This window comes from Penicillium maclennaniae, assembly GCF_028827695.1.
Source record: "Penicillium maclennaniae strain IBT 15551 chromosome Unknown utg000004l:1.0-3007600.0:1.0-3009580.0, whole genome shotgun sequence".
NCBI classification, from domain to species: Eukaryota; Fungi; Ascomycota; class Eurotiomycetes; order Eurotiales; family Aspergillaceae; genus Penicillium; species Penicillium maclennaniae.
Genome location: NW_026623216.1, coordinates 2,633,600 through 2,656,963, shown reverse-complemented (window position 1 = coordinate 2,656,963; position 23,364 = coordinate 2,633,600). Strand labels below are relative to the sequence as shown.

General features: G+C 49.6%; 10 protein-coding genes across 10 annotated transcripts; 4 read left to right on the top strand and 6 right to left on the bottom strand.

Moving 5' to 3' along the window:
* Nucleotides 1-105: 105 nt before the first annotated feature.
* On the top strand, nt 106-1,448 carry flbB (the record flags this gene model as incomplete). Its single annotated transcript, XM_056966796.1, has 4 exons — nt 106-199; nt 256-343; nt 395-934; nt 986-1,448. The coding sequence occupies 4 exons, from the start codon at nt 106-108 to the stop codon at nt 1,446-1,448; spliced, it is 1,185 nt and encodes a 394-aa protein (XP_056823577.1).
* An 864-nt stretch (nt 1,449-2,312) lies between these two features.
* Nucleotides 2,313-4,189, bottom strand: N7477_005132 (eukaryotic translation initiation factor 3 subunit D; the record flags this gene model as incomplete). Its single annotated transcript, XM_056966795.1, has 2 exons — nt 2,313-3,877; nt 3,982-4,189. The coding sequence occupies 2 exons, from the start codon at nt 4,187-4,189 to the stop codon at nt 2,313-2,315; spliced, it is 1,773 nt and encodes a 590-aa protein (XP_056823576.1).
* A 2,281-nt stretch (nt 4,190-6,470) lies between these two features.
* Nucleotides 6,471-7,016, top strand: N7477_005131 (uncharacterized protein; the record flags this gene model as incomplete). The annotated part of the gene is made up of 1 exon (XM_056966794.1): nt 6,471-7,016. One exon carries the CDS (start codon nt 6,471-6,473, stop codon nt 7,014-7,016), a length of 546 nt encoding a protein of 181 aa, XP_056823575.1.
* A 435-nt stretch (nt 7,017-7,451) lies between these two features.
* On the bottom strand, nt 7,452-9,176 carry N7477_005130 (putative oxalate decarboxylase; the record flags this gene model as incomplete). Its single annotated transcript, XM_056966793.1, is given in 6 exon segments — nt 7,452-7,588; nt 7,644-7,935; nt 7,950-8,268; nt 8,324-8,620; nt 8,756-8,834; nt 8,888-9,176. The coding sequence occupies 6 exon segments, from the start codon at nt 9,174-9,176 to the stop codon at nt 7,452-7,454; spliced, it is 1,413 nt and encodes a 470-aa protein (XP_056823574.1).
* Nucleotides 9,177-12,916: 3,740 nt separating this feature from the next.
* Nucleotides 12,917-13,238, bottom strand: N7477_005129 (uncharacterized protein; the record flags this gene model as incomplete). The annotated part of the gene is made up of 2 exons (XM_056966792.1): nt 12,917-13,059; nt 13,139-13,238. The coding sequence occupies 2 exons, from the start codon at nt 13,236-13,238 to the stop codon at nt 12,917-12,919; spliced, it is 243 nt and encodes an 80-aa protein (XP_056823573.1).
* A 1,622-nt stretch (nt 13,239-14,860) lies between these two features.
* Nucleotides 14,861-15,952, bottom strand: N7477_005128 (uncharacterized protein; the record flags this gene model as incomplete). Its single annotated transcript, XM_056966791.1, has 1 exon — nt 14,861-15,952. One exon carries the CDS (start codon nt 15,950-15,952, stop codon nt 14,861-14,863), a length of 1,092 nt encoding a protein of 363 aa, XP_056823572.1.
* A 607-nt stretch (nt 15,953-16,559) lies between these two features.
* On the top strand, nt 16,560-17,045 carry N7477_005127 (uncharacterized protein; the record flags this gene model as incomplete). The annotated part of the gene is made up of 3 exons (XM_056966790.1): nt 16,560-16,628; nt 16,685-16,755; nt 16,946-17,045. 3 exons carry the CDS (start codon nt 16,560-16,562, stop codon nt 17,043-17,045), a joined length of 240 nt encoding a protein of 79 aa, XP_056823571.1.
* Nucleotides 17,046-18,237: 1,192 nt separating this feature from the next.
* N7477_005126 (putative ab-hydrolase associated lipase) lies at nt 18,238-20,123 on the bottom strand (the record flags this gene model as incomplete). The annotated part of the gene is made up of 2 exons (XM_056966789.1): nt 18,238-18,824; nt 18,881-20,123. The coding sequence occupies 2 exons, from the start codon at nt 20,121-20,123 to the stop codon at nt 18,238-18,240; spliced, it is 1,830 nt and encodes a 609-aa protein (XP_056823570.1).
* A 408-nt stretch (nt 20,124-20,531) lies between these two features.
* On the bottom strand, nt 20,532-21,704 carry N7477_005125 (MBL fold metallo-hydrolase; the record flags this gene model as incomplete). Its single annotated transcript, XM_056966788.1, has 3 exons — nt 20,532-21,099; nt 21,155-21,295; nt 21,352-21,704. 3 exons carry the CDS (start codon nt 21,702-21,704, stop codon nt 20,532-20,534), a joined length of 1,062 nt encoding a protein of 353 aa, XP_056823569.1.
* A 663-nt stretch (nt 21,705-22,367) lies between these two features.
* Nucleotides 22,368-22,803, top strand: N7477_005124 (uncharacterized protein; the record flags this gene model as incomplete). Its single annotated transcript, XM_056966787.1, has 2 exons — nt 22,368-22,516; nt 22,575-22,803. The coding sequence occupies 2 exons, from the start codon at nt 22,368-22,370 to the stop codon at nt 22,801-22,803; spliced, it is 378 nt and encodes a 125-aa protein (XP_056823568.1).
* Nucleotides 22,804-23,364: the final 561 nt, after the last annotated feature.

Here is a 23,364-nt window from a genome sequence, read left to right as displayed (position 1 = left end):
CCCCTATATCCCGAAACTCTACACTTCACGTTGTCTATCCTCGTTTCTCATGGCTGACATGTCTGCGCCGGCGCGTCCCGCTACACGGGAGGCCCGGTGCGATCCATGATAGAACAATCTCCCACTCCAAAAGGGGGAGGTTTTGGTACGGAATTCTTCAAGATCTTTGGGGCTCAACCCAAGAAGACCACGACTCGTGGTACGCTGATTCGACATACGACATGCGATGCCCCCATTGACTCTTTCCCTCTCCAGATGGCCAAACCCCAAAGCGTCGAGGCCCCAAGCCTGACAGCAAGCCCGCCCTGACTCGTCGGCAAGAATTGAACCGTCAGGCCCAGAGGTAAATCACCGCTGTTGCCTTCAAAATCGCCAATTAACCCCTCATCTGCAGGACTCATCGTGAGCGAAAGGAACAGTACATGCGATCCCTCGAGACGGAGGTGTCGCGGTTACGGGAAGCCTACACCCATGAAATCTCCGATGCGAACGTCACAATTCAGAAACAAAAAGACATGCTACAGTCGGCTCATGTTGAGAACGAAATTCTGAAAGAGATCCTGGTCGCCCATGGAATCCAATACGGAGATGAGCTCGAGAAACGTCGGTCGGAGCGCCCCGTTGGGTATCAAACCAGCCCAATCGCTGCCAGTAGCACCGGATCGCAGACAGCCGGCTTCGCCCAATCCGCAAGTCAGCAGAATACGACTCCCGGCACATCCATCTCAACGGGCATGAGCCCCAAGATGAATGCCGTCGACCATCCCGAAGTGACGCCACCCGTGGCATTCGCGCCACAGGTCTACCACGCCAGCGCGGCTGACCCCATCGGATCCCTCGATCGCTCCGCATACCAAGCAGGTGGCTCACCGGTATCTGCCATGCGCGGCGTTTTTGAAACCGACCCTCAGCTCCAGGTCGACTTTATCCTCACGTACGTCATCTCCTCCTCTCGGAGCCGCACAACAGCTAATCATCCATGCAGATTGGAAGCACCATGCCGTGAACACACAGACTATCTCTGCCGTCGCTCAGTGACTGAAGCCGACGACGAGGACATGCCTTTTTCAGGCCATGCATTGATGGCAACATGTCCGCCACCTAGCTACATTAAACACACAACCCCCGAACAAACTTACCCTCACAAGACCTACGACCTACCACTCGCCAACCTAAGCACGCTCTTGAATCTCAGTCGGCAGCTCGTGACAGACGGTCAAATTACACCAATCATGGCCCTGCAATGCCTCAAGAACCACGAACTTTACACAACCCTCAGCCGCGACGATGTCAAGATCATCATCGAAACCCTGAACACCAAAGTTCGTTGCTACGGCTTCGGTGCCGTTGTCGAAGACTTCGAGCTCATGGATTGTCTGAGCAGCGTCGTCGGGACAAAGGTTGACGCAGGTGTTTCGCGCGTCCGTGACGACTCGATGTACGCGTGAGCCGCGTGAATGATTATGACTTTAAATGAAAATGGTCTGAGGAGTGACCTGGTGTCGCTCCGGTTTGGCACCGAGCTATCAGGTTCCTTGCATATGTTTATTCTTTTCCTTTTCTTTGCCTTGGATATTTTTTTTTTTTCACCATGGCCCCTTCTACTTTTCCTCCTTTCTATTCCTGAGCTTTTCCCCTTTCTTTTTTCAATTATCTCTTAATCGGAGATGTATATACCGGAAATGACCCTGACTGAGCGTGGGTCTGGAGTTGATTTCCTTTGTCATTTGCTTTCTTTTTCTTTTCTTTTTTTTTTCCAGTTTCCACGTCTCTTGAACTTCCATCGGGAAGAGCTATTTTTCCACTGGCATATTTTATTACTGTGATATACATGGCATATTGTCTCCATTGATCAATTGATTAAGCTTTTGTCTCTGAGCTGTTTTCCCGTAGCTAGTGTTGTTTATCAAAACACCCTGTCGAAGAGCCATGATCGGGTATTTCCGAGCGATTGATCACACTCTACTACCGATATCAAGACATTTGGCGGTACGCAGATGATTAAGTGAAGAGGAACGAAAGTTTCTCCATAAAAGCGTTTAGCTATTATCGGAGCGAGTTTACAAGGACTAGAGAACAACCATCAGATGCTGAAAAGTCTCCCATAATTTTACCGTCACCTAGACTATATAGTAAAATGGGGGCTTGAGGCGTGTCGGATGAAAAATGCTTCGCTCATAGGCCGACTACGTTTGGAAACGGTAAAGTCATAAGGAGATCGTTACTCTTATCAAACTTTTGCGCATATGCACAGCCGGAAAAAAAAGAACACAAGAATCTAACAGACGAAAAAGCATATGATCCATGGATATCTACTCATCAGACTCCTCCTCCTTCTCCTCCTGCTCCTCAATCTCGGCCTCATCATCCTCCTCAAAGGCAGTGGCGGGCACACGGTACAGACGCAGGACAGACTTGTTGGGGTCCTTGATGAGAACGTACTTCTTAACGGCATCAGCGGGCTCCTCAGAATCGAGGGTACGGATGCGGTCCACAACGGTGCGGACAATACCCCAGCCATTGCCGAGGTTCAAGTTCATCTGGGAAGCGAACTCCTTGGGCTTGTAACCCGCAACGCCGAGAACGACGTGACCGGCAGCGGAGCGGGGGTTGGCACGGGACACGAAGCCGAGCTTCATGCCGTCGGCCTGGGCAAGGATGGCCTGGGTGGTCCAGCGGGCGAGCTTGCTGGAGTTGTTCTTCATCTCGGTGGCGAGGACGGCACCACGCTGGGAGACGAGCTTGGTGCGCCAGTCGAGAGCACCGCCGGAACCAGGAGCCTTGGTGTCGAACTCGTTCAGAGCCTTAATGACCAACTGCTGGTCGGGGCCACCAGTGGGGTGCTTCATGACGGCGTCCACCTCGGTACGGACGATCAGCTTGAGGGGCTCTTCGTCGCGCTCGAGGGAGAGGTCGAAGCGGCGGTACTTGTAGCCCTTGGAGGCGAGGGGCTCGGTCTCCTCGGCCTCGTTGTAGAAGGGGTTGGGCTGCGCGAAGGCGACCTTAGCCTGATCGGACTCGATCATGGTCTGCAGAGCGAAGTTGTGGTTGATGAAGGTGGCCTCCATGGCCAGAGCGCTGGGGGTGTTGATCTGGTCAAGCTTGCCAGTAGCCTCGGAAACTTCGAGAGGGGCGTCGTAGGCGTTCTCGTTGACGGTGACGAGGTCAATGGAGGCACCGGCGCGCTTGTCGAGGAAGATCTTGTCACCCTGGTGGACAATGACAATGTCCCAAGAGTAGACACTACGGGTAGCGCACATAAGCATGGAGAGGATATCGGCAGTAGCGAAGACGGTGGCCTCGTTCTTCTCGGCCAACTCGTGAATAACGGGATCCTGGGAGGTAGTGACGTTGTAGGCGGCGCGCTCAAGGCCCTGGAGACGGCGCTCGTTACCCTTGACGGGCGCGCGGTCGTAGGAGCGATCGTAGTAGTGCAGGAAACCGTAAGTTTCGAGGTCCTCCCCCTCGGGAGCGTCAAGGTTCAGCTTGGACAGGCGGCTGAAGTCAACCTCCTCCAGCATCTGCCACTCAGGGCGGATGTTAATAGAAGGCTCACGGGTGCGCTGGGGCTTGTCCCAGTCCTTCCATCCGAAACGGCGGCCACCACCGCGGGCACCACCACCACGGCCACCACGGTTATCAAAGTAGCGATCATTGCCACGGCCAGCACCGGCACGCTGGAAGCCACCGCGGGCACCACCACGCTGGTTGGGGCCACCACGCTGGCCACCACGACCACGGAAAACGGTGCCACCGCCACGACCAAAGGTACGCTTGGCAGAGGTACGGGTGTTGTCGACAACGGAGAAAGAGGACTCGTCTTCAGCAGCAGCGACAGTGAACAGGCTGGAGGTACCGGCACCATAAACCTGCTGGTCTGTAGATGGAAAAAAAGTGTCAATGCAGGTTCCAATAATGACCGCGCCTCCAACCTCTGGGCACAAAGAAAAACAAGCAAATGTCATAGATTTGTAGACTTACCACGGAAGTTGCGGTTGTACTGCTGGCGACCCTGACGATCACCGGTCTTGGACTCGGCAGTCCAGTCGGCCATGCGGCCCAACTTGTCGCCCTTGGAGAAGGGAGCGTAGGGGACGCCGTTGAGCATGTTGTCAGCTCCGGTGGCAGGACCCCAAGAGTCCTCGGCCGGGAGGGCGGCCACCAGATCGGCGATAGAAGTCGGAGCCATTTTGAAGTTGTGAATGGGCACCGAGAGAGTGTTGGCGTGGGGTGTGGATTATCGGCGGGAGTTTTTTGTGTCGCGAGGCTGTGGCTGGTGTTCACCGCCAAAGCCACAATTCAATGTCACGTGATATTGCCATGGCGCAGTCAATTCTATACCTCATCACTTTGAAAATCTCATCTCCCTCCGATAATTGACTGGATTTTCACTATCAATCTATGTATCGAACGGCCTGAAATTAATATATGATATGGGGATTGTACAGAGCCGGGTGTCCGGAACTGTCTCGCGAGGTGCAAGAGCTCAATTTCAGTCTCCACAGGTTTTGCTAGCCTGATAACTACCCTTTCATTCGTTTCACGTAGAGCAGTCATCCTCCATTGAAGCACTTATCAAGCCCATCAAACTATGCAACAGTACGCATGTCTAGGGAAATTACCAAGACAATGTGATCGTCGGTCAGAAAGTCAGCCTGAAAGATTCACTAATTCCTGGTCCGAAATCTACCATTACCGCGAATCGGAATTGAGAAAAGGAATAAGTGGAAAATCAAACTTGACAGGCTTATCATCGCAACAAAATCCGGATAGATGTCGTTCCGAAACCATGATGTCGCAGGCACGTATAGTAGATTGTTGGATGCATAAGCGCCCGAGTTTCACTTTGGAGAATTTCACATATTTACATTACCACACAGTAATCTGGAGTGATTCAATAAACCCAAAACCAGAAGCTCTTATTCCTGGTGGATCATCTTCTTGGCAAGCTAAAAGGCCATTTGACTGGGCAATGATCTACTGGTAAAGACCTTCCCAGGAGCTTGACAAGATCAGAAAGATCGCCGGGACTATTGGCCTTCGACAATTATGCAGAATCCTGAGCTCATAGACTTTGCATATTTTGGAAAGTCAAGCTTGGCCCATTGATGATTGACCACGAAGTGGTTTGCTTAGAAGCTGCGGGCAGCCTTGGCCACCCACGCCTAAAGTGATCTTTAGAGCGGACTCTCTAGCATTCAGCTCTCCTGGTTCTACGTTGTCGATTGTATTCTATTTGGTTCAATTATCTCAAAATGTTTTTCAAAGCAGGAGCCGGTGGTCCTAGCTAGAGTTTTGCAGACCATCCTGTTCCTCGCAAGCATGTCCTCTTAGGTGACGCCGTTTCTACAGCCCAAACTCGGAAAGATCGAGCATCCCAAATGGCTGATAAAGAATAGAAATTTGATCTCTATGAAGTGTTGGGTCAACCCGAGTGTCTGAGGGAGCCCTGGCAGAATATCTAAATAAGGGCAGAAGAACCCAGTAGTTCAACTATCGCTGCAACTCAATCCTCTCTCAACCGGAACAAAGTCACAAATCATCTACTTCAAATTTCTTTCGGACGCGCCAAGGTGACTTCGGCTACGACCACTTTGAAGGGCAAAAAGGTCAAAGATGAATCTGAGACCTCGGACTGCGTTGGATCGCTGCTTTGCTGCGGTTCCCTCACCACCCCTCTCGATCACATCTTGGATCCCATCCTTGAAGACCTTGGCGTTAACGCTGCCAATATTGTTGGCTTGGTTGGTCTCCTGTATCAGTTTCCTTGGCTGATCATCTCGCAAATTATTCACCAAGTTGACGTTCTAGGGCGACCCCTATGAAGGAAGCTCTTGCTCCTCAGCTCCTCAGTGCTGTACCGAGGCCAATCTTCTGGTATGTCTATCTATTACAACAAAAGATATCGAGCACCGTAACTAACTTCTTAGGGTGGTACCATTGCTTTTGGCTGTTCTGCCCTGAAGAAATAAAACGAGGTGCTGTCGAACTGGATATATGGCACAAGTATTTAGATGTCTTGATGGTATATGCATGCATATTCTTCAGAGAGCCGATCGCCTTATGTACTATTGTCCCAAATTCTTTTCACAATACCAAAGACCGTTGAAATCTATGGTAGTTATCTATACAGTAATTTCAATGGTGACGCCTAAATGTCTCGTATGACTAGGCCTACGAAGAAACAAATTTCAAAGCTGTGGCATTGTACGGACGAAACCACAAGCCAAGCATTTCCATCTCATCTGTCATTCAACAGAGCACAGGCACAGGCAATGACTATCTTGGTGGACATCAGTGCGTTCAGGCGCCCCATGCTGACGACGATATTCAGGCAGCAGAGTTCCCCAACACTGAGCTCCTTTTGGCACCGCCCCACTTCCCCCGAGATCCCAGATCAAAGGTTTCTTATAGTCGCTGAAATCCCCATAACCCAACATTTGCTACACTGCATATCTTATAAAGCAACCATGGGAAAATCGAAAGTTCAAGTTCTCCCAGCCGAGTCTGGAGCCACCAGGCTCGGTGACGGCAACACCTTAACCCGCTGCAACCTGCGCAATTGCGCCATCAACACAACATGGGCCAAGTGGTGTAACTTTGAAGACTGCATGCTGGCACAGGTCGACTCCGCACATCGATCAACAGGGCGAAATTCACACTTCCATAATGCCCACTCGCTCAGTCGTAGCGATTTCGTCGACAGTATCATCCGCGACCGGAGCTCCGTGCACCGCAGTGCAGTCACGGCCTCGACGGTCAGCGACGCGACTGTGTTGAAGCGCAGTACAGTGACTGGGTCAATTGTTCACAACGGCCAAGTGTGGAGGTCCACATTGACAGATTGTGATGTTGAAGACTGCGCTATCTCGCGGTCGGATTTCCAGGGGATGATTCTCAAGTATGGTGTTTGGAAGAAGGGGCAGCTTGTCGGTAAGACTGGAGATAAAGAGCCCATCATGATGAGGAAAGACACTCCGGAAGCAGAAGTAAGTGTCGTATTTGACTTGATTTGAATTTTGATATGGCACTGACAACTCTCAGCAACTTGCGACCTTTTCTGCTCCGTCTATCCCTGCAGTCCCCGAGATGGATTCCAAGCCTCGGGTCCATCCCGATGAACAAGTGCCTCGCTATATCGACTCGGATATCAGCATAGATAGCGAGGACTCAGATATTTCTAGAGATTTACCGCCGCCGTATGAGGTGTGATGGGAACTTTTGTGTGCCCGATTGATGAGGGAGCGAGGAAATGGGAGGAAATCGAGCCCATAGCACGAGCCTCATTTCGATATTTTAATATCATCCATGTCCTCCTCCTTGGCCTAAATACGCGTGTGATTGAACCAAAAATGGTTCGCTCTAGGTGTAATGATATTCATGCTAAGTGTTCAGTATGTGCTAAGCGAATGGAGACACGTAAATATTATCGAACAAAAATTATCTCCTCACTATGCGGTACTATTAGAGCCAGCGACAACATATTGCTTCTCCGTCTTGAGTGAGGCGAGAGTAGAATCACTAAGTTTCAAAGTATCCTTCACGATCTGGCGAGGGGTAGAGGCGATCCATTGTCCAAGGGCCATGTCTGGGTGGGAATATCAGTTGCGTGAACATGGAAAGTAAAACTGAGGACAACCTACCAGTGAACTGGCTGGCCTGAAGTACTTCGACAAATATCAGATCCTCCTCACCAGTATTCTCAATGTAGTGGCTGTTAGACTTGGGGAAATATCCTATATCGCCAGCACGGTAATCAAAGGTAGTCGCCGCATTTGGAGCGGTGAACAAAGTTGCACGGCCTTGTCCCTGAATGAAGAAAGTCCACTCATCACTAGTCGGATGCCAGTGAATCTCACGCATACCACCAGGGTGCACGGTGACGATGGCTGCAGAGAAGTTGCTGGCAACCGGGAATGTCAATGGGTCGACAATCTTGACGGACCCACCAGCGACTTCGTGCGCATCTTGCTCAGAGAAATGATACGAGTAGCTCTCGGTGCGGGGATGAATCCAGACGCTGTAGTCACATTCTGTTTCTCGATGTCCTTGGGGGCGGCTGTGCCGGCAAAGATGTAAAGCTCATCATCGGGAATATCGTCGAATGCTGCTACAGTAGTCCCCAGGTCCTTGGCTAGGACTTCTTTGGGGGTGTGGAGGAAGACCTCTGTAGCGAGGAACGTGTTATCTTCGCTGAAATCACCCTGGTCAAAGACCAAAAGGAATTCAACGCCGTCATCCAGAGCTTGAATGGAATGGGGAATACCACTGGTGCGTGTTAGCACTTCTGAAGGCACGCTTGGTTCAAAATGACCTGACTCACGGTGGGAAGAACCAAACGTCTCCAGCTGAAAGGTCATCAATAAAGGTTTCGCCGTTCTCATTCACAGCCTGACGAGATTCGTGAGTACAACATAGACAATTGGCGCAAGTAAATGATGAATATACCTGGATTCTGCATGATCCGTTCAAGACGAGCGACCATTCAGCCGCAACATGCCAATGAAGTTCACGGTACGCAGCAGGCTCAAGCCGCATGTCGACACCAGCCATCTGGGTGGCATCTGGCATCACAACCGTGTTTTCTTGGCGAGCCCAGCCAGCATTGTCGATTCCAAGTCTTGAACAGATTAGATCGTTTCAAAGCAAGGAAACGGATGGGCAGTTTACCTGTTGTGACTCAGACCTATAAGACTGTCATCAGCAAGTGAGCTCTCTTAATAATTTTCTGGAGATTGACCTACCGAGAGGCCACTGTGCATTGATGGTTTGACCATTATCAGTGCCAGGAGGGGCGAGCTTGTCACTATTAATCCGGTCATAGTAATAGTTTCCTACATTGAAGAAATAAGTAGAGTTCTCCCAGCAAATGCTTCCAGGAACATACGAGGACCTGGATCGTCACTACCGGTGGAGCCTCGGATTGGTTGAGGATTCTCGACATTCTCAAAATCGAGGTAAGCACCAAGATCAGGATTTTCTTTCTGTCCTGGCAACAAGCTGTATTTGATGTCAGGCTTCGATCCGGTGGCAACATTTTCCGTTGGCGAGTATCCAACCAAAGCCTCACTTCCTCTCAGTGAAGGATTGCTGCTCCTGCCAGTAGGCACAGCCTCAACAAGAGGAAGAAGAGCGGAGAGCAAGCACAGCTGTTCTAATGATATCTCGAACTTCATTTTGGAAAAGTTGAGTGAGAAGAAAAGGGATAGCGGACTGTTCTGAGCTCAGGATGTATCTAGAGGTTGCGGCCGCGCCTTTTTGTAGTTTTACTTGCCCAGACACTTCAACCAAAAAAAGAAATCCGATTCCTGACATAAAATGTTCCCCTCACCCGCCATGATCCGAAGAGATTGCATTGGCTGGGATGTATTTTTATTCCCCTCACCGAAGGAGCGTGTGGACATAGACCTACATACCCCTGCAACTTGAGAGGTTGTCCCACTCGCCAGATCTACAGCAAGGAAGGCCCGAGCCTGAGGGGACAGAGGGATGCTCACGGAGAACGTGATGGATTGGGCATAGGAAGATTCTACCATGCACTTCTTCCCCACTCAAGGTCAGCAGAAAACTCGGAAGTAAACATAGCCCCTCGACTGCCGGATACAGCCAATTGATGTTGAGAGAGGTGAGCATGAAATGATGCAAAGAACATGATGCACTCACATACCAGGACATAAGACGAGGTTCTCTGCAGTCTCCAGATCCTCCAGATCGATAGGCATCAATACCCCTTGAAATCAAGGAATCTCCAAACCCTCCATGATTATTCTCAACGGTTTAAGACAAGCCGACCCTACATAGAAGCAAGGAATCGGGTAGACGGTTAAGGCGAAACTTGATTTCAGTAGTACATCTCATTCAACCAATGATATGAACGGTATGATAGGTGTGGGGTCACCTCATTATTTTAGGTGAGCTAAGCTCCACCAGGCACCGTAGAAGGTCCACATGAACGACCGTAACCGAGAAAGGAATTACATGCGACACCGAAATATCATATTGTTTTTTTTAACTAAAGCCAATGAGACCTCAATGACAGATCATCGAGATCATAAACAGAAGTCAAAGATCCAAGATCCCATGCATGGCTATAAATAGTGTACATATGTGACGAGAACTGCAGCGTCAAAGTCAAGCTTTCACAGCCAAGCTCAACTGGATCCTCCCACAGAAACAAAACATTGACTACAGCAACGTCTCAGGTATGCGATTGGGACGGTGTAAATCCAAGATGGGACCCATGAAAAGGACAATTCGACTCCACACCCGTCATCTGCTTCTCCCCGCGCGAGGGGAGGCTCGGACATAAGCCAGCCTTGCAAAGGGAAATTGCGGAGACTATCACCAGCTATCGGAGATAAACTCACAAGGCTTGGTCCGATGTATAATGTATACAAATTTGATTTGGTATTGGAGAACGAACTGGCCCAGGTCTTCGAGTAAGTGGTTGCGGGTGGGGGGCCTCTGCTAGAGCTCGCTTCCAAGCACATGAAGCTAACATGGATATCGAATAAGCAGGCGATATTGAATGGCAAATTGCAAGGAGAGGGGTTGGTTACACCTATTTCACACACATGATATTTATAGAAGAAGCGCTACCGACACTCCCGCGACCCCGCGCATTAGATCGGCATTGGGCGTGAACGTTGAAATGCAGCGTTACTGAATAGCTTAGCATGTATGAAGCTTTGTTGTAAAAGCCTGTGCCTCCGAAGTGAATGAGGGGTACGGAATGAATTTGATCACAATTACATAGGATCCTGAAACTTGGGATCATCGTGGATCCATTTTTAGGAACCTTGGAAGCGGCAAGCTTGAAATTGGTCCCACTATGAATCGCTTAGCGAATGTTCTAAACAGACTACGACGGAATAGGGTCGTTGTTTTTCTCTTCTGGGTTTATAGAGAGGCGATCATATTGTCTGGACATGCAATTCTCACCAAGATGATGACATCTCGTGGTGATCGCCAAATTGTCAACTTGAAAGAATTCGGCAATCAGCGACAGCTGCCGCTGACAACCAGAGCGATTTCTCGACCACTTGATTTTATTTTTGGGAGAATATTTAGGTCTGAGTGGGCCGGGTGATGGTCGCAGAGTCATTGCATGCGCCCAAGGTATCCAGGTTTTTGAGTGCCTCGCAGGCTTTGTAAGAACAGCGTCGGCGAACCATTGCTCATCACATCTACACAAACGAAGGTCTCCATGGCCCTTTCGAATATCATTGTCTGCGGCGAAAGGCAGACACAGTCAGCCGAGACGCATCCTCTATAAAAAGAAACAGTACGTCTCAATGATAGCTGGCTTGTCAACGTATTACGTTGTTTTAGTTAAGGTACAGTCGGGTCAATTTCCTCATCGCGCCACTGTTGCATCGCCTTCATAAGATTTCTAAGATTGTGCTGTCTAATATTGACAAATCAGCGCGACAAGTTGCGGGCGGTGCAGCCGTGGACAATCGTAATATGTTCCATACTCAAGAAGTCGGACGGGTTCCTCCGTCGAGAATTAGCTTGGGAAGGGCAGTTGAACCGCTCGTACAATGCGCGCATGATATCAACATCTAACCTGATGAGACAGCAAAAGTAAGTAGATTCTCTCGAAGCAGTGAAATTGAAGACTCCAAAGCCCATGCACATCCGGGTATGGAGGCAAGACATGAAACATAGACTATGAATGCTTTTAGTGCTCTTAGTGTCATGGCTCGATGGAGGAACTATCTATCCATAGCCGCAAAGAATATCGCAATTACCCGTTACAGAAAATGACAGTAAATTAGCACCGAAAGTCCAAATGCCTCATTAGTCATGAGGCCCTTCAAAGTAATACCTCAGGGGCTGATCGTGCCGCAAATAGTCCCCACGAATGCCTGCGGGCCACGCACCCCTTCGCCCTTCGACTCGGCTGTAAGGTTTTTACAATCCCCCTTACCGATGGATTATTCAGGTTATCTCTCAATGCCATAAGAGCCTATTTAGTCCATGAACTTTTTTGAAATCCCACGGTCGCAATTAAAGTCCACAAAGATAATAATGGCCGAGCTAGATCGCAGAGTGCGGGGTCGCCAAGACCTTAGCGCAGCCATAGATAGAATCATGAAATCATCTCCTTGACCGTACTCCCGGGGATGTGACGACGCCCTGAGTCAGAAAAGGATCATGATAGGCTATTAGGGCATAGTCTAGCCCAAGAAAGTGGACCGGGGTTAGACCCGATTCCTTTTGGGGACGGGGGCTGGCTGGCCTAGTGGCCGAGACACTCCCAGTGCGAGGTCATTTCAGACACCTCGGGTTGGTACTTTCTAGCTAAGCGAGCTGAGTTTAATTTGGGCTGTTTGATTTTCAGTATATTAGGCATCGAAGAGATAGGGCGCTTTGTACTTCCTTGTTGAAGACTCGCTTGCCTACCTAGATTCTATAGATAGGAGAGTAGGCCTGCGTTGGGCAATGTCCCGGGGCCCTGGGCACGCGAGCACACTTTCAACACATGATTGAAGGACATCATGTTACTTGGTCATAATCAGCACAGTGTGCATTGAAAAAAAGACGCTATGAGGAGCTACGAATGTGATGAAGGTTAAGCAGAACGACAGAATTTCCTTGTGATGGGACTGTTCTGAAAAAGAAGGAATTTATTGCGGTAATAGTAACATAATGGGAGCGAGGGTAATAGTAGCCCTGGAGCTCCAAAACAAAACTGTCTTGCCAGTCTATGGCAACAGAAGAAAAATCTTAGATAAAAGAAAGGGCCCTGCCTAAGCAATCATCCTCCGATGTAGTCCATAACCAGTACGGGTTGATATAGTGTGTGAGCGTCGAGAGTGTAAGAGGGGGTTGGTCAATATGAGGCCAATAGTGGTATGCTTTATAAATCAAGAGTGATAGCATATGTCGAGGTAGAATCACTTCATGTCGCTTATCTGACGTGTTTCAGATAACGCATGGTGAGGTAGACGGCTGCCAGGCTCGTGTAAGCACCACCAGCAGCGGTCACCCAAACGGGCTTGTGGATGCTGAATGAAGTTCGAAGGGGCAGGCCTTCCTTCTTTGGCTTCTCACCTGGAATGATATTAGCCTTCGATCTACTGATGATTTCCTTGATGTGGGGAGGATGGAAAGTGATGGATGGTGGACATACCCTGCTGGAAGAGTCGTTGACGAAGGTTGTTCAGACCTTGCCTCGAGCGAACGGGGAGCTGCTGGAGTTGAGCGAGAATAGGGCCGACAGGTGCTGACATCTTGTGTGATTATTTGTTGTTGTGGATGTGTTTCTGATGGAAAATGATGGGGTTGTGGTGATCTTGATCGACTGAGGGTGGAGTGGAGAGTTGTGTGAAGAAGAAACCAGAGGATGTGCCCCTAAATGCTTTATAGGAGAAGGTCATCTGACAGCTCATTGCGGGGTTGACAGTGGCAAAAGAGTCATAGGTGACATCCGGGGCATCCCTGCGCCATGGCAATCGTAGAGTTTCAGCGGTGTCTGGACTGAACGAAGATCGGGAGACTGTACGAGGGGACCGCAGGGTCTACCAGATGCTGGAAGTACTACGCCCAGCCATCAACATCCTATAGTCAGTCTTATTATCTTCATACAGGAATCATAGCCTGGAGGCGTACGTGAAGAAATGGGCTGATGGTCGCAATAATGATCAGGAAGGCCCAGCATAGCCTTCGATGGCCCTGGTAACCCTCACCTCCGCATACCTGGCGTCAACCTCTGAACAACGATTGGCTGGACACGCCGCCGTGCCACTAGATACCTGAATTATGTGTGAATCATGACACTGACACAAAACACGTTACGGAATGGAGTGGTTGTGATAATAGGTCGCTTCCCCTGAAATCATGCCATCGAGGACAAGCATAATTTTGGAGTTAAACCTCGACAGGATACCGCTCTAAAATATACTCTATTGAATAGCTAGGAAGCCCATGACTTTACATGCGACCTGAAAGCGTTCTCGAGAAGATAAGGGGTTAGAGCAGAGGAGTGGGGTACGGGAGGGTCCCACTTCGCATTTTGGAAATCTGGGGACGGCTGCGTTTTTTGTGGGGTTCGGATCCACCCGGCAAGCTACTAGCCTTACGGTTGCCGCAGAACTCGATATGAACTGACAGGACGGCGCTTTCGATGTTAGATTATGAATCAACCGAAAGGGCTTCAATATGAAAGTAACTGCAGAGGGTTCATTTCCAGCGGTAGACTGCACGGTCGGCTAGCCTCTTGGGAAACGCTTTCATAACCCCTTATAAACGTCCTCAACAAAAATGTAGAGAGTGTCCAAAGACGCAGACAATTCCTCTCAGTATCTTCAGGAAGGTCTCTAGTGGCACCTAAAGGGGCTTTTCTTTGCGCACGATATCCTGAAATATTCCCTTCTAGCATCTCTTGAGATGTCTTACACAACATGCTTCCGAGCATCTCCATGAAGCTCTATTGAGACCTACTCCAACTCTCCTTCACAGGTGCCAAGCTGAAAATATCAATATAAACTTCAGAGTGAGGCTTTCGCATGTCCAGTTTGCCCACAAGGCCTACACCCAGTGCCAGGGAAGGGTCAGCGATCACCAGATGTGCGTTCTCACCAGTGGAGTACGGCAGAATTATGACTACTGATTCTCACGCTTTACCGCTGGTACCTAACTCCGTAACAGGACCATAGAGAGACTGATTCATTCATTTAATTCATTCATCGTCAAGCAACCAATGCCGGGCATCATCTACACATCCGCATGCTAGACCACGGGGCCAAGCATTGTCACCGCATCTTCGTGTGTGCCCCGACTACCTTAGCACAACCTCATATAGCCGGTGACAGCACTCAGCACTGCATTCCCTTGGTCAGTTCAGGCTCTTGGATTAAGCCTCCGTCAACCACGGGGGTGCTAAGATACAGCGAAGGGCACAGTGTCGGAATTGAATCCGGTAGCGGAATGTGGGCAAACTTGCCAACACATTGACAACCCACGAATGATTCTCATTGGGGCCATATTGTTCGAGATCAATGGGACCATGAGTCAACGAGGTCCGATACGAGGCGGGATTTCTCATATCCAGGTCGACACCATGGCGGCTCCTCGGGCCTGAGAACACATCCTCCGGGTTGACGAGCCTGGGAAAACCTCGCTGATATTCCTTCATCCACAGCAGCCACAACTCGCGTGTCATGGCATCTCTCCTCCATGCCAGGACTTGCGACTCCCATTTCCCAACGTTTGCTCGCAGACCTTCGAAGAAAGCAACGGTACTCCGGCCCTGTTCGCGGAACGTAGCTCTAGTTAACCAGAAGAACTCCATGAGAAGATTAATATTCCAGGGATCTACAAGCTGAATAGGCTCGTCTCCAACAAGTCCGAAAAGACCAGAGACCCTTGCTTCTTCCTCGGTGGCATGGATGACTACAATCCTCAAGACAAAAATCGGGTCAACCCAGGGAATTGCGGGAGCATTGGCCAAGACATGGTGGTAAAAGTGCCGCAAACATCTTGGCCAGGGGTTCCACATGGAAGCGTACACGGCACGATCAGCGGCGAGGTACCCGTATAGTGCTATACGGGACTGAAGTGCAAACCAGGCTGACCTCCTCTCCCAGTAAGGACTGTGATAGAGAATAACGGTGTCACGCGCCGCATTGAACCATAGAAGCTCCCGGTCTGGCTTGATCAGTGGGTGACTGTTGGAGGACCAGATCAAAGAGACCGGCATCGGACCGGCGTTCGAAGCGTGGGGAGGAGGAAATTGAAGGGTGAGGTCCTTCGCTCGCTGCTTATCAGAATAGCGGTTGCAGTACTTCAAAGCAACATCGTGAGCCTCCCAGCATACCCGACTAATCAATGGGGCCTTGTTGTTGACTATTGATGTCCATGCAAAGGTGCAGTCACCAGGACGCACCGCGAACTCTGGGATGTTGAGTTCAACTACCCGGCTCGGAAGTGTCATGGCCCAGATCATCCGGCGGATCTCATTCGGTAATCTGAGAAACTGGGGAAATTGAAAAATATCCTTTCCTTGTGGCTGAAATGTTGTCAGCTATGCAAATAGCTTATGAATATAGTGGATTCACCGGTAGGAAAGACCCATCAACCGGTACAGGACACCGATGGGCCCGAATCGGCACCGGACGTGCTGCTCGAGAGCGCGGAAGAAGGTAAAATAGAATTCGCAGCGGCTAACTCAAGAGAAAGTCAGTGAGGTTGCTGAGTGGTTGTTATTTGGCTTCGCATGGGTGCTCACCTCTGCAACGCAACGGAAGTTGGCCATAGCTACGAACACGGACAAAAAAAAGGACAGCGGCTGGATGCCTATCTCAGCACGCTATTTTGAGAATAGGTCAGTGTGGTGCTTACCGACGACGTGCAAGACAAGTTCCACAAAGCTACCCAGATGGCCACAAAAATTTGCAACATCTATATGTTCCAGGTCAGTAAAGAAATTTCCACAAAAGAGCTATTTACTCGCGGTTGCAAAGGTTCCGAGCCCAAGGAAGACCGAGAACAAAGTCCAAGGAACTCCCAATAACTGCATTTTCCATGTTAGCTACGCAAAATCGAGACCACGCATGATCAAGTCCAGTATGAGATTCAAACTCACGGTTGGAGCAAAGCAGAACTCGACGAAGGCGCACCCCGTGAGTATGACAAGGCGCAACAGCTGAAGAACTCGTAAACCATTAAAGACAATCAGCGGCCAGCCCTAGAGAAAACTTACGTTCGCAAGCTCTGCGACATTAACGGCCATGGCCTCGGTCAGAACAGGTATGTCACTGAGCAACAAAGTCAGCTTTGCACACCCTCAATGAGAACGCTCAACATTCCATGGGAGGGTTGATTTACTGACACTGTCAGTAGAAACTGGATGTCACCGCCGATTTTCCGCAGAACACGACACCATGACCGTCGGCGCAGGCCTGGCCACGAGAACCGACTGTAAAACATGACCAGAAAGCGGTTCCGACGTCAAGAGTGACGCTCAACCGCGAGGGAACGCAGTGACCGTGTATCAGAGGCGAGTGTCTGAGGCAAATGAGGCAAAGCCGACCCAGTGACAGAGGCACAATCAGAGGAACAGGCAACGCTGTGTATCCTGATCGATAAAAGCCGGTGCGACTCCTACGGAAGAAGATCTCACCGGAAGCCTTCAAAGAGGTCCCAGAAGAGTGACCTCAGGCGGAAAGGAAGAAGAGACAGAGGATATGAATCAAACAGAAAGACGTGCGAGGGAGCGAGGAGGAAAGGGTAAAGTGACGTTGAAGAATTTGATCCAGGTTTGATATTGGCATCTCGGTGCGTACCACTACTGTTTATTGTCGACGTGAAGTAGCCCGGTCAATCACTGATATCTGTCAAAAATTCACCTCTTCATTTTCGCTTTCATTTCGCTTCTATTGGGCTTCTAGTGTTTGGAATTATCAATGATCTATCCATGTATCGATCGGCACGAAAATGGAAACATCACATTGATCTACTGTGCCGATATCTCCGAGTAACTCCGATAACATGGGATGAACCATCTGCTAAGGTCCAGCAATCATCTCGAAGCGGACCTGGATTTATGCACTATTCGGGTCAAAATGCAGCACATATCAGACTCTGAAGACGTGGCTTGGCATGAAGGTCCACAGGTTGCTAGTAAACTCCGTTCCGAGGTCCTGGAAAAAAAATGTGTGCTTTTCAAGCAATGTTCACCATTACAACTAAGGGTCAGGCGGAAACAACCGTTCATAAGGGCGTTATGCTCAACCGCCTCATTTGAAATAGCGTAGCGCATTTCAAGCCAGAGGTCATGTTCAGCACAGTTTCAAAGGTTCAGAGTATCTTTTATGGTTTAAGAGAACGAATGATACTGTCTGTCGTGAGCTTGACACCATGATAGACGTGACCATCTGAAGCCACCGCCAGATATTCGAAGTGTGAGATGGTATGCTTCATCTGGCCTCTTTTCAACACTGTTAGGCGCGCAAACACTATTTGCAAAGACAACCACCAGGTAGAGTCTTGATCTCGTCACGAAATCATATCCTGTCTGGGCAATCAGAGAGCTTGGAAGTTCACGAAAGAACATCAACCTTACCAATAGAGAATCTGTTAGTGTCTTGGATTGGATGGAGTTGTTGACCACATCACAGTAGGCCCCACTGGATGTATGGCTTGGGTGTATTAACCAATGTATTGCGAACAATGTTTGTGATTTGGCTGGGACCCGACTTTCAATATTTACATCTGCACCTGAAAACACCTCTATTGAATATCTAGCAAGCTAGGGTTGATACCCCGCGGAGTTCTACATATGTTGCGCGCATCCTCGGGCATGGTATTGAAAAGAACTTGGCGAACCTCTTTGCCCACCTGTTCGATCGAATCCATAGCCCAGAGCACATCCAAGTGCTCATACTCATCTATGATCTTCGAATGCACAACCCTGACATCCGGTTCACGACCACTATCGAACCGGTGCAAGAGCTTCCGCCCATCAACCAGCGCGTCGGAGCCACCGATCCAGAGAGCGAATGGGGGTGTCTGGGGACCAAACCAAGCCTTATCCTCACTGGAGCCTAAGCATGCATCACTTGGATCATCGCCCTGTTCAATGCTCGGGTCATTATGAGACCGATGATCCTCGTTGGCTTCGCGTGTGGTGTCGTCGATCGTGGAAAGTATACACTTGTGTTTGGCAAAGCTCTCGCTGCCAAGCCACCAACGCATAGTCTCAGCACTGACATAGACAGGAGCGAATTGGAACATGCGATGTCGAAGGTCACGTTCCCAACGCGCGTCGGACCAGCCGAAAAGGAACGAGAACACCCATACGCGAGAGTGCCGTATACCTTCGGGTGCATCACGCGTTGGACAGTGCACATGAAGGGAATAAAGGAATGGATACCGAAGACGAGGCGAAACATCCCAGGGGACAAAGACTGCATGAAGCGGAAATACGGCCTGCTCACTAGTGGACCGGCATACGCTGCTGGGGCGAGGGCGCAAAAGACAGAGATGTGTTCTCCTAGCTCGGGTCGATGTTCCTTTGCGAGGGCAACAAATGTTTGCGTTGTCCCTTGCGAGTGACAAACGAGGCCCAATTTGTCAAATCCTGTTTCGAATAGGACGCGGGACGTCAGAGCAGCCAGGTCGAGAGTTCCAAGATGTCGGATATCCCAGGACCACATACGTGGATCAGAAGGTGATAGACTGGTGTGCTCAGGGTTCATTCCACAACGGTTGTTGCCAAGCCAGACATCATATCCAGATTTGCAGAGAAAGAAAGCAAGGCTATCGTCATCGTTGGTACAATAGGCGCCAGCACTTTGCAGCAATCCATGTATCAGAAGAACGGGATATCGACGATCTGACCGAGATGAGGTGCTTCTTGTCTTCTGATCAAAGGCAACAGGTCCGCGCTCACGCCTTTCCTCTGCCGACAAGGCCGTATATTCCAACGGGTTGTAAACATGCCACAGGGTGATGATGAACCCGTCTTCGGTCTGCACACGAAATTCCTCGACATCAAGCCCTACCCGTCGGGCGTAGTAGGCGACATCACAAACAATTCGATCCCTTCCTCCCTCCAGTGGGGGACACTCGTCCAGTCCTTGTTCTTCATCCACGTACTTCTTTTGCTCTCTCATATGCCATTTGATATCCGAATTAGCTCTCGCCAATCTGCGCGTCTGTTCCTCCGCAAAGAATATACGCTTCGAAGCCAGATCCTTGCCTTTGAACCGCGAAACAGTGTCCGAGATTCCGGTGCCGACTGTGCACAATAATGCCCCGACACAAATGACAGATAGGAAGGCGAGCGATAGAAAGAACGAAACGATTTGTATCGCATAGTATCGAATACTTCGAGCGAATGTCGGTGGACCATAGGAAGGTAACGGTGGAAATAGAGGGTGTTCGCTGGACTCAACGGGGAGAACGAGTTCGCATGAAGGGCAGTGCTTTTCAGCTGCGGACACTCCGTCACTTGCAGCAGCCTTGCCTTTGATCCCGCAGGTGCATATCCCCTTGTGCCCATGTTGCAGGGTAGAGGACATATCGGAGTTTGTCGAGCGCATATGCGTTTGCGAGTCGGTTGTTCCTGTGGGCGCAAGTGCGGAGAGGGGTTGTAAAGGTATGGTGACCGGCATGGTCATGAGACTAGGTAAGTGGCATTGAGCCACTGAAGTGCATCTTGAAGCCCGAGCGGAGGGCTTGGAGGGGCGTATGAGTGCAGAGGAATGTACCACGCGATAGAGAACAAGGCACCCCCCGCGGAGGCCGAGACTCCCGTTTGGGTCAGGGACAATCACCTGCTGAGTCAGGCTCTACATCGGGTAATGCTCTACGCCTGAGGCATGAAATGAACGAAAATAGAAACAGGTCATTACATATTTGCAGTGGCTGGTAATTGGATCCAAGCTTGGGAAGTAAAACAAAGATCACCATGAGCCATGATATCAGAACTCGAAAATTCTCTATTAGGGATCAATATGGGCGAAATGCCTGAGCATAAAGAGGGCCATTCCAGGTTGTCTACACACGTGTGCAGGTGCCAATTATTTGCTGATACCCGCTTCAAAATCGCGCAGGAATGCCCATAATGTTTGGCTTCTCCAATTCTTCTCTTTCCATTTGTTCGCTGGCAGAGGGAAGAGATCGACAATTCCATGTAATATGGGATCGTGCGCGTATATGAACCAGACATTATCTTGCTTATCCGCGTCCTGTGCTTTTTTGATCGTTCTTATCGCTTCAGGTATATCGAGACCGACCGAGGGGTCAAAGAACGGCTCATCTGGAGACCTACGTTGCTCTCTCTGCAAATCTTCAAAAAGAGCGCCAGGGCAGGGTAAAGCAGCCTGGGGTGAAGCTAGAACTACCTCCTTAGGAATGCGAAGATGCTTCGATGGTCTGATCTCCCCGCTGTGGTGACACAGGTCGCCGCCCATGAAAATGAAAGTGTCCGGACTGCTGGTAGTTCGTGCAAGGCCAGCTAGATGCCCCACTGCATGGCCAGGAGTATCGAGAATATAAAACGAACCGTCACCAAAGAAGTCAAATCCACGAAAGCGGCCGATCTGAATGGGATTCTTCTCAAAGTCTATCTCTTGCAACGACCTCCCACTGTATAGCTATAGTCAGTATCCATAGCATGCTCAGTAGATGCCTTCTTACTGACGTGACATCGAGCTGTCGAATGGGGGAGTTCTGGTTTGCTGGGAACGCGGGTAAGAATGCATCTTTGAAACCTGGCCCAACCACTAGCTCTGTGGTAGAAGGGTATCTGGAGGGCTCTCCGATGTGATCCCAGTGCCAGTGACTACTGAACATTAGTCTCAAGTTATGATGCAATGTCATTGAAGAGAGAGCCCACACCTCCAGATGATGCTGGATATTTCCTCTGGGCGTACCCCGTTCCGGGACAGGATATCAATGACCTCTTCTTCCACTCTGATATTCCATCCGAGGCTGTCAATATGTCCAATAGAGGCAGGAGGAAACGACTTCCATGATTTCGGGACTCCCAGGTCAAATAACGCCTTTTTACCTGAAGGATGCTCAATTAAGAACGACCATGATGGCATGGTCGGCATGTATTTGAACCCTCGATAAGGTGGCTCCATCAAGAATCTCAACTCCAAATTGTCAATTCTCGCGGTCGAATCGATGATTCGAACTTGTACTGACTGATCCCCGGCGGGCACAGCGAAGTCTTCGTCGGAAAGCATTAGTGTAGGGTTTGAGTATATAGTGTGTATATAGTAAGGCGGATTTCGAGCTGTATCTAGGTAGAGGCTATAGATGAGACATGAATTGAGGATGGCTGCTACTGTCTTTCGTCGTCCCCGCACCTCGGCCCGGTGTCTAGCCCAAAAAGGGAGATGATGGCTTGTCATCTGCAAGGCGGGTCCCAAGCACCCATCATTAAAGCTAACCGTAGATAAGGGTATCAGTTAAGCCCAACTATTAGCAGGCTCTCAGTATTTGCAGCGAATAATCATGCTAAATCTTTGATTTATACCGCCATGTAAATCAACCCGATCTTTTGACGAGCTGGAATCTAGATCAAGCTGGATGGAAACCTAATGTGACAAAAACGAATGGTTTCTGGTGCATGTACAAATTTTTGATGGCCGAAGCATTCCCAATTTTCAACCTGAGTAGCCCAGAGAGTTTCGTCTGTCTGGGTCAGCTATGGGCTACTTAATGGGCGACCGGGTCCCCAAGCCTTAACCATGAGGCTAGACCTCAAGCGGAGTAGCGGGATCCGACCGGACCCTTATGCAATCTCACCTCAGCTCTGCCTCGACTTCTTTCCACGATGATATATTAACTGGCGAGCTGCTGAACCATAAATCAGAAATAAAGCAAAGATTTGTAATTCTCAGACAATGCCATCGCCTTCACAGTACATCTTCGGCCTTCAAGCCGCCCCCTTGCTAGCCAGTGGCGTCTTCACTTTGATATGGCCGGCGACTGCAGCAAGTCTGCCAGATTCAGCCTTGGCAGGTCTTAGCAATGGCACAATTCAGGCAATCAGGTATGTCCCTTGACAATCTTCACTTGGATGGTATGCGAGGAACTCACACTTTGACAAGTATGACATCCGTATCATTGGGGACTTTCTACGCCATCGCAGCTTATCAAAACAACATCCCTATGATGATAGCTGCAGTTCCTGGACGCCTCATGGCGACCTTTGTCTTCTATAACAGTGGTGGTGGATGGGCAAAGGTAGCGCCTTTTGAGGCTGTTATGGGGCTTTTTACTGCTGTTGGGCTATACTGGGATTGGACTTTGAAACGCTCTAAGACTAAGAAAGAGTGAGCCTGGCACATCAAAGCCTCTCGTGTCATCTTCAAAGTGGTATATTGGAGACTGCATATCGCTTGTGTTCGTCGGGAGGAGAAACCTATCAATATTCGTTTTTCACGTCGGCGCTCGATAAGGGCAGTAATCTAATTGCCAATTTCCCAAAAGGCTTCCAGCGAAGATGTCATCCGCGTTACTCTTCTGAGTGATGATGAGAATAAGATGATCCAAACCGCCTGCTGGGAAACGCAGGGTATTACCAGGTAGTACCTGTGATCTAAAGGATAACTTCCTTGGCTAGAATCGTTTGCAAATTAAAGAGATGCAACATTGGTACTTGCCAACGGACACTTCTCCGGGCAAGTTAGCTTCTTGGCTGTCTGTTTCTTTGAACGAAAGGACGCAAAACGCTTTTATAGCCAGGTAATCACGTCAATTGCTGTGAAGGCTGTGGAAAGATGAGAAATAATTAATCCAAGATGAGTCCGTAAAGAGCTGCAATCTATCATATTAGGCATTGAACTCCGCTTTTTTCTCTTTCTTTCCTTCTTCCTTTCTCTGCTTTTAATTGCGCTT